Source organism: Acyrthosiphon pisum, chromosome X (genome assembly GCF_005508785.2).
Source record: "Acyrthosiphon pisum isolate AL4f chromosome X, pea_aphid_22Mar2018_4r6ur, whole genome shotgun sequence".
NCBI lineage: Eukaryota > Metazoa > Arthropoda > Insecta > Hemiptera > Aphididae > Acyrthosiphon > Acyrthosiphon pisum.
The window spans coordinates 86353403-86364015 of record NC_042493.1 but is presented as its reverse complement, the minus strand read 5'-3'; the positions used below and the strand labels follow the sequence as shown (position 1 = coordinate 86364015).

Sequence of the window (10613 nt, the reverse complement as noted above, 5' to 3'; positions counted from 1 at the left end):
TCACTCGATTTCTTACGTAACGATTTTCTTATTTTGTTGTAATTAAAAAACGAGTGACTGTAGAAACTTGAAAATTTCACTGAATGTTTATATTAGCATTTTATATATACGATAAAATTTTTAAAATAATTTGACTCTTTTTGAGCTGTTTACGGACATTGTAAGTTTTCAATTTTTTTAGTTTTTTTTTTCTATAAATATCAATAAAGTTTTATCTGTTGGGCCAAAAAGTGTATAAATTTAATACAAAGCTCCTGATATATTGTTACAATATCAGTTGAAAAATATTAAAAATACATAGGCACAATTTTTTTTTATAAGCATTTAAAGATCAAATTTTGACAAAATTTATCAAATTTTAATTTGAAAAATTATTTTTTAGTTAAAAATTTATAAAATGTTCAATTTTTGTATCTAAGAATTGAAAATTTAAAACAAGATTCCACGTAAGTAATTAATTCTGTTACCAAAATATCTAAAAAATGCAGTTTATTTTTATAGTCATTTTAAGTACAAATTTGGACGAAATTACATATTAAAAACCTAGGATAACTATTTTAGTTATTTTGTTGTGATTGTATAATATTATTCGTGGGTACTTGAAACTTCTAAAGTATACTATAATATATCTATGATAGTACCACGGTTTTTTGTTGATGTATAACGCGTTATAAGTACCTAATAAATATTATGATATGATTAATTTGGAATTTATTATAGGTACCTAATATAATATTATGTCTTATACCTAGACTAACATACCGTCTCCGCTCAATATCGTTTTTCTTATACAATGATATTATATCATTGAATTCAAATTTAATACCATCCATTATACAGTGACCCACTTGTAACCTACTGTACAGCAGAGCGAAATCCACTTACCCACCTTTTTAACTTTTAAGTGCATTTTTATATTGCGCGTTACTATTATAACTTAAAAGTTAAAAGTCATAAGTTATAAGAATATAATATAAAAAATTTATTATCAAAAACGTTATTTGGAAACAATAGGAAAATAACGTTTTCCATCCCTGACGAATATAGTCTATAATACCTAGGTACTATATGTCTATATAGTTAGGATAAGGCTCTACATATTATAATGGGTATGCTATGCCACCATTTTGTGACTCATTTGTCAATGATAAAATTATAAAATAAAGGGGGGAAAATTCATATTCACGTAACATTATTACCTATAGTGCCCTAGTAAGGAGTGTTAGTACGGTTAAGTAGAATGTTGAATTTTTGAAAATGTTTACAGGAGAATTTCGTTACTGTCAGTGCCGGATCTTGAACTCTTAGGGCCCCGGTGCAAAAAAAATGTAGAAGCCCCTAATTTAAAAATGTTATAAAATGTACTATATATTAGAAAATGTTCATACATCTATGTTTGGATTCAGTATAGCGCTTCGCCGAATGCAACACTACGTAGACGCTTACACGTTATCATGTATCGGTCAATTTATTGGTGTATCAGCGTACACGATAATATATATAAAAAATAAATACAAAACAATCAATCAAACATTCACAATTATAATTCAACATCGATGGGAACAAATTAAATATACTTTCAAAGTAAAATTAATTAAATACATCATTTTAAAAAACAAAATATACATTTTACCAAGTAGGTACTAATTTTATTTTATAGTACTCGATCCATAATATAGGGCCCCCAAATATTTCAAAGACTCGGGGCCCGGCCCCGGTGCAATGTGCACCGCTTGCGCCGGCGGTTTACCCGGACCGGCACTGGTTACTGTTGAACACTTGAACGATGGTGGTAGTTCTATTCTGTCCGTGGTCGAAGTGTCGAACAATAGAATATCATTTTGTGATAAACTGATAACTGATAAGAAATAATTGTTTATCACGTCGGGACTTGTGAGTTGTGTTTCAAATATTTGAAATCGTGTTAGTGATTAAATATCAAAATTTATCGGATAAATTTTTTATTTTTATTTGAAGTATGCTCATTGTTGTTTCTGTGCGCGCAATCGGATTGTATACAATAGATTTTACATAGTTTAATTTCAAATTGTGTAAACATACGGTGTACCAATATTATGTTCATGAGTAACTCGAGTTTATCTTGGACGATGTTTTATTGAATTTTTTTGTGTCAATATCGCTCCGTAGAAAGTAAGTTACTTTGACTTAAAAATCCTAATAGCAGGCATGCTTGCTATTTAAACGTTTTATTCACTCTATAGGGATTTCAATGAAATCTTTCGTGTTAAAATCTCATGTGTTTGTTCACATGTCACTATGTCACTTCTAAGCCAAATACATCGAATAATTTTTACATTGCAAGTTAATGACATTTATAAATTGTAGCTTTATTTATTTATTTATTTATACCGACAGTGTCCAATTTACGATATATAATAACGATAATAATAATAGTATATTAATATTTGATAATTAATCAATTTTTGAATAATTTGATATAGTAGTACAATTAATACAAGGAATATAATAATACAATAATATTAAGGATTAATGATTACAAATATAATATAAAACCTGAAAAGTGGGAGACAGAGTGGAGTGTGATACAAAATTATTATATTATGGAAAATTAGTACATTTAATAGGTATTTAAATTTAATGGAATAACGAAATACTGTAATAATGTCTGGTGTAGGTATAGGAACATTTTAATAATCAAAGCTTGGAATATTTATCACTAGCAGTGTTGGTTAGTAATGTAATGGAAATTACAAATTACTTTAGCAGTAACACTGTAGTAATTTCATTAATTTTATTCAAATTAACACAATTGTAACAAAATTACTTTTTAAAAGTAATTATTATGGAGTAACGTGTTATTTTGCAAGTTATTAAAATAAGTTATGAATGTAGAACGTAAATTAAAAACTAGGGGCTAGGATATTCAAAAAAATTCTTAAATTAATAAAATTTATTTACGATTTCGATAAATGTTATAAAAAATAATAACCAACAATATTATTAAAGAACCCAGAAATTAATACTTATACATTTTGTTCATATATAACATTAAGTCATTATCAATGTACCTACTACCTACTTATACTTATTATCCACTATGAACGGATTTTGTAATTATTTTTTTAAAAAAATAACTTTTTGTAACACCTTATTTTTTTAATGAAAAATTAAAGTAACTTGATAAAAATAATGTCAGGTAACGCAAATATAATATAAATAAAAATATTTAATGTAACAAGTAACGTAATTGTATTACTTTTCAAAAGTAATTTACCCAACACTGAATTCACTAGTGTTTCCTAGATTTTTTTATATATAAATATATCTTTAATAGAATAATACTTTTCGTCTCAAAATGTAATATATCCTGGCCCTAGGGTTTGGTAGAGATATTCCCTCTCTTGGGAGAGTACAGTTTATTTTTATTTTAATGTTTATATATTAATAGAGAGGTATTTTGAAATAATTATTTTGGGTGACTGTACGTATGGTATGATATGACAATTTTAAAGAATTGTCCCTTTAGTCAAACAACTTAAGACAGGACACTTTTGTCCCATTTTTAGAAGTTAGGGCCGGTATATTCATATTATTATATGTGTATAAAAATAAAAACCAGCTTCACCTATATACGACAAATATAAAATAATAATTTTAAAGTTTTATTTTGAATCATTGAAACCAATAAGTAAATAGTTATAAGCAACAGATTTTGTATAATGAGTGTGGAGTAACAATCTACAATTATCAGCAATGATAATATGCTACATATTATGAGACATGTCATATTGGTGTATTGGACAATGTACCTAATATTAGGATCTCCCAAGACCGTTATACTTTCTAACGATACACTTAATTTAATAGTAAACAAATATCTTCTAAATATAAAAATAAATTACCATTTTACATTATGGAGGTAAATTTTTTGAAGTTAATCCAAAATTGGTTATCCCGGTTTTTTTTAATATGGTCACGCCAAAATTTTATTATCGGTTCTTTTGAACTAATATGTAGTCTGAATACAAAAAGAACTAATTTTGTGAGTGATAAGTGATTACAACAAATTGTTATTTTTTAATACCAGTGATTATGTTACATTAATCTCTGTATCGAAAATTGATTTTGGTTCATCATGTACCTACTAAGCAGATTAAATTATTTTAATATTAACAGACAAACACATATACAATTATGTCATCAAGCTCAAGAAATACAATAGATGATGCAGATTTAAAATCTAGACTGGCTCGATTTGGTATAAATCAACCTATTACAAATACAACTAGAAATGTTCTGCATAAGAAACTCTTAAAATTAGAAATGGATTTTGAAAAGGAGAAAAACAACCAATCGATTAAATTTGGCTGTGAATCAATGGTAAATAAATACAATTTTAACACAAATTAATAGTTTTAAAATTATTATTATATTTAAATTTACTATTTATTTACTATAATACAAATGGAATATACCTACACAATGACTTAAATACTTAATAACATGGTATTATTGAATGTTTCCAAAACAACTTATTTATGTCACTGGTATTGTTTACCTAGCTAAGGACTTTTACGCTAGACATTTAATGTTTATACTGGAAATAATATGTATTTTGTATATATTAAATAATAATATGGATATACCGTATTCTACTTTATACTTTTCTCTTTTGTACGCTCAGCTCAGTCAGAGATAAAGACAACTCCTCAATTTAACTTGTGATTGTACTATTATAATAATGTAGTAAATTATTAACCTACTTGTGTTTAATTAATTGGCTTTATGCCTTTGGTTAAAAATGAATGACCAAGTTTTCACAAAAACTCATTTTTTACTATTGTATGTATGTTTTGCTAAACCATCGTTACTAAAAAAACACTTTACAAAAAAATCAAGTAATTGAATTAATAATCAAAGAAAAATTAAAATTTTAAATTATTGATTTCTAATTAAAAGTTATTACATATAAGATTTGGAGTCATGGATAAGATTTAAGTACATTTTAGTTTAAAGATAAAAAAAATCAATGAAATGGACTAAGAATATATGGCCCAAGGTCTATCAATGAACTGTGGTAGTCATACTATACTAGTAGGATTAATTCGTATATACCACAAACGGCAATAAAACCAACTAAGCTTTTGTTACCTATACACGTATTACACATATTACACCTATACGCTATAATATCATTGATTTTATAACATTTACACTGGGTGATCTCTGATCATAATTAATAATGATGTACATATATTCCAGCTATGGTAGAACACAATACACTTTATAATTATATGCTCATTTATCTACTTTATTTGGTATATACTTTATATAATATAATTTATTATATTATGTTTTGTTAATTATTAATTACTTTATGTCGTCAAAATATTGTATTATTTATGTTATATTAACCGACAGTGGCGCCGAACCTATAACCCAAGAGGGGTAACCGCCCCCCCTTTTTTTTTGGTGGGTGGGGTCGTGGTGGTCCGTATAACTTTTTACTTGCCCTCCCTTTGAAAATATAGTTTGGCGCCACTGTTAACCGATATTTTTAATTATTTTCTGTTGCCATATATTAGATTATTTAAATGTATGTAAAATGTAATATTGCACTTTTGAGCCTTGTGCCCGTTATATAATAATAAATAAATAAATAATATATACTATTTAATGGAAGTTAAGTGTCTTATTAATAATGACATTTTAATCCATTTAAAATGAACTTTAATATTTGAAATTTAAAAATGTAGTTAATAATAATTAATTTTTGTATTCACTATTAATAAAATATATTATTTCTAGGACACTTCAACAAATGACCTGAACGAGTATGAAATCCGAGAGGGAATATTCAAGCATGGATTAAATCAAGTCGCGCTAACAGATTCTACTCGTCCTGTAATAAGCAATATTATCAGAAAAAAAAATCAAAATTCTTAGGAAACCTCTCATTTATTCTTTAAATATTATTATTATATAAACTAGTACATGTTCTTAAAATGATTTAATAAATATATTTTAATCATATCAAAACATTTTAATTTGTTATTATGAGCATAAATTGGAATATCTTAGAAATTATATTTCTATATAACAGATAAATTAAATTTTTTTGTGACATATTATTTGCACAATTGTGTATTTATATATAAAATGTTACATTATAGTACCTACATTTGCATAATATACTGTCATATAAAATCAAAATTGAGAACATTTATATTGGCTTACATTTTGTTTATCTATCCAAAAATAATTGCAGCTATTGTTAAACTGTGTGAATCTAATATTAAGAATAACAATGCATATTTTGCCAAACTAATACTCATTAAATTATTTACATGATACTTGTATATTTATGTATTGACTTAAAAAATTATACATTATACAGTAATGTAAAAAATCTCCTGAGGGGAGACATTTCCTTGTTGCCCTTTCCCATCCTCCAAATTTGACACTGGGCTGGGGTCAATAATATATATTTATATATTCAGTATTGTAAATATAATCTATATAGTACAGTTAAATATTATTATTACAATTTTCTTTATTGCCAAATAAAATGCATCACTCATATGTTATTTTTATGTACATTCAAATACAAGTGATCTCCACCTCCGTGGTTTTGCCACTGTACGAAATTTAACTGTTTTTGAAAAGTATTGGCATCATCATTTTTTTTATATACAACATTTTTATGTATGATCTATAAGTTATGTCTTATATTGATTAAACATTATTAAAACATTTTAGTTCATTAATTGATATATCGTAGATAAATATTAAAGAGTTATATTCTTTAAAATAAAAAAATTAAAGCTGACATTTTGATGAGATTATCATATTATTAGTGTTAAGTGGTCAAAATTGTGATATTTTATTTAGCCTTTTGTGGATTTAGAATTTGATTTGTCTAAATTATTAAAAATAATGTAAGTTAAATGTATGTTTAAAATATTTTTTTTTGCAGGTTACTGAACATTGATATGACTGACACAAATGACCAATTTTTAGTTGAAGATGATGAAATATTAGCTTCTATATTAGAAGAAAGTTTAAGGTAAATTTTAATGTTATCTTTAAATATCTATAAATGTTATTCTAATTTTTATATTTTTAATTGTTAGACTTATAATTGAAACACTAGTTAAGTGGGTGCCTATATTTTTTTTAGCAATATATATAACATATTCATACATTAGTATATTATTACACACAGGAGTTAACATATACTTCAATTGCATAAATAAAAATACGGAGGTACTTAGTCTGCTGAATAGGTAGTAGGTCAGAGATATCAAGTGTACCTCAGGTTATTGTAACTTTTACTTTTGACGTACCAAAAAACAACTAGATCCAATTTTTTAATAGAAACCACTCTAAAAGTAGAAATTTTCACTGCTCCATAAGGTCCCCAATGAAAATAACATTAAAAAAAAAAGTAGGAAGTGTACACTACTGTACAGTATGTATACAGTAGGTATAAGTTGGTCACTGTAATAGATGGTGTTGAATTTTAATTCAATGATATATGTATATAGGTAATATAATTGTATACGAAAAACAATTCTGAGTGGAGACGGGTTGTTGACCTAGAATATTTTATATTTTATTTATATTGTTATTATTAATATAATGGTAGCTCGTAAGTTGAATTAATATTATTTGTATATATTAATATACCTACATTAGAAGTTACAAGTAACTCACAAATAATATTTTTAAATTATAACACAAAACTAAAATTGTTTTTCTTCATTTAATTTCGTCAAAACTTGAACTTCAAATAACTATAAAAAAATCTGTTAATATATTTTTTAGAGTTTTTTTTTTACAGTATAAAATACTTATATGGAACTGTGTTTTAAAAGTTTAAACTATAAAAATTGAACATTTTGTACATTTTTAACAGCAAAATAAATTCTAATTTTTTTTGATAAATTTTGAGAAAATTTGAACCTTTAAATGCTTATAAAAAAAATCTTGCCTATGTATTTTTAAACTGATACTGTAACCAGGCTTGAGGAGCTTTGTATTAAATTTTCAACCTTTTTGACCCAACAAATAAAATTGTATTGACAGTTTAATAAAAAAAAAAAAAATTTTTAATTGATAATGTCTTTAAACAGCTAAAACCTACAAAATATTTTGAAAATTTTAGTGAATATAGAAAATTAGAAAATAAACATATGGTGTACATTTCAAGTATCTACGGTTATTTGTTATTTAATTACAACTATTTTGAACCTTTTTGAGCTATATACAGCCATGATAATTTTTTTAATTTTGCACTTAGAAATACATAAAAGTTTTTCTTTTTATAGCAAACTTTAGACATTTTAATAAAAGGTTCCAAACAAGTTCTTACTTCTATTGAAAAGAAAAAGTTCACCGGAAAGCCATGCTATTTATAGCCATGGGATATTTTTGATTTTTATCAATTTTTTTTTAACTATTTAATTTAATTATTTATACAAGTATGCTAGGCTGACACTACGTCCCGCTCAGAATTGTTTTTCGTATAAAATGATTTATTATTGAGTTAAAATATATCACATCCATTATAACAATATGCTTGACAACTACTGCATAGCAGATCGGTACCCACTTATCCACCTTCATTTTTTTTTTATGTGGTTTTAAGTTAATAATGTCAGTGTTTCTCTAACAAAATTATTTTATTTTATTTTGAACACATTATAAAATACAATTACTCTGCTTGGGTATAGATTATAATGAATAAATAGTTTTAAATTAGTTTGTTTGTCATTGCCATTGTTGTTAAACAACATTAGACTTATTCAATTATCTGTCATAAATCTAATTGTTTTTTATAATGTTGTCCCTGAGGCTATAAAAAAGTCTTAGGTTGTCTTAATTTTCACCAATTTTACTAAAGCATTAAAAAATGTTGACCATCCTCCGTACTGACGTACTGACATATCAGTTCTGAGTTTCCTCTGTAGGCTGAAGGGTTTTTCTCATTCAACAAGGTACAAAGTTTCTTTTATTGTCTCCATCTATATCACTAACAACGGAAGGAATCATTTGATTGGCTGTATAGTGTGTGGGTAATGAGCTTCACCTATTTTAGTGATTATTATTAATATATATCAGTTATATACGTCTAATTTGTAAAATCTTATCATTAATTAAATTTTTTCATGTCTTAAAATATAATCGATTATTTATTTATAGCATATTATGTGTAATGTATTGGACTAACACCTGTTAAATACTTAAATATTTAAATAAATAAACAAATTTGTCTTATAGACATTACAATGAAGTGGAAGTACCGTTACGGTCTATTGTTGAGAATGAAGTATCTCCTGCTAAGTCTATTGTTGAGGATGAACTACCATCAGTACAGTACGAAGCACCACAACAGTCTAATGGCTCAAATTCTTTACCTAAATTAAGCAGGGTTGCACCACCAGTAGTAATAGACTTGTGCCAATCACCTAAGAAATGTACAACTGTCCAAAGTAGATTATCACATTTTTTTACTAAACCTAAAAGTGATAAAATATATGATAAGGAAGAAACTAATAGTAAACTAGAAAATCATACAGACAAATTAATAAATGATGAAATAAATGTATCACCAGTACTGAATAATGTCAGCATTAGCAGTTCGTAAGTTACTAAAAACATGAATTTTTCTTAATCATTTTAATCTATTTCATTATCAATACATTATTGTAAAAACTTTATTCATTCCTTAGACCAGCAATTTTCTATAAAGAACCGGATGCAAATGGGTTTCATTTATCGTCTGGTTCACATTATGTGTACCCCTCAAATTTCCCAGTCAGAGAATATCAAATGGGAATCATCAAAACAGCTTTATTTCATAATACTCTCGTCAGCTTGCCTACAGGTATTTTTATATGTATAATATATTTTTATTTAATAAATTATTAAATTATTGAGTTTTAATTTTCTAATATTATTCTAGGCATGGGGAAAACATTCATAGCTGCTGTGGTCATGTACAACTTTTACCGATGGTATCCAATGGGTAAAATAATATTTATGGCACCGACAAGACCATTAGTTGCCCAACAAATTGAAGCGTGTCATTCGATTATGGGTATTCCTAGGGAAATGACATTTGAAATGACTGGTTAGTTATGAAAAATTCAGAGTATTTTATTTTTAGCTATAAGAATATAATGATTTATTTATATGGGATCAAAACATTTTTAAGAATTTCTAAAGATTATTTATTTTGGTTATTCATGATATTATGTGAATTAATTAATATCTCATTTTACACATTTACCAATTTGTGTTTATATTTTTATGAAAATATTAAAATATCTAATAAAACTTAATTAAATTCTAGGTAATATCCCACCAGAACAAAGATATTTAGCGTGGAATAAATACAGAGTCTTTTTTCTTACACCTCAAGTTCTGGCTAATGATTTGAGCCTTAATAAATGTCCATCAGATACATTCAGATGTATTATTGTGGACGAAGCACATCGAGCTACCAAAGATTATGCTTATGTTCAGGTTATTATATATTATTTAACATATAGTGTGATCACGATACGTGGAAACACTCAATAACTATGTGCAGGCTTCATATATTTTAATTCTATTTTTTGGACTAA

At 26.1% G+C, this 10613-nt stretch overlaps 2 protein-coding genes across 6 annotated transcripts in view; both read left to right on the top strand.

Annotated features, from left to right (window-relative positions):
* The window catches only part of LOC107884556, a 9280-nt gene extending 3288 nt beyond the window's left edge, over window positions 1–5992 (top strand). The window contains exons 2-3 of the mRNA XM_016806939.2: window positions 4159–4362; window positions 5791–5992. Coding sequence (XP_016662428.1) covers window positions 4159–4362; window positions 5791–5928 — 342 coding nt within the window. The 3' untranslated portion in view covers window positions 5929–5992. The remainder of the gene's footprint in view (window positions 1–4158; window positions 4363–5790) is intronic.
* Window positions 1–10613, top strand: part of LOC100166297 — a 38659-nt gene that overhangs the window by 15232 nt on the left and 12814 nt on the right. For 4 of the 5 annotated variants that reach the window (XM_029490779.1, XM_029490770.1, XM_029490786.1 and 1 more), the window contains exons 3-7: window positions 6959–7048; window positions 9265–9627; window positions 9717–9871; window positions 9950–10117; window positions 10340–10512. In XM_029490779.1, coding sequence (XP_029346639.1) covers window positions 6975–7048; window positions 9265–9627; window positions 9717–9871; window positions 9950–10117; window positions 10340–10512 — 933 coding nt within the window. In that variant the 5' untranslated portion in view covers window positions 6959–6974. Of the gene's footprint in view, window positions 1–1791; window positions 2152–6958; window positions 7049–9264; window positions 9628–9716; window positions 9872–9949; window positions 10118–10339; window positions 10513–10613 lie in introns of those variants that run through there. The other variant, XM_029490774.1, reaches the window with a different exon arrangement.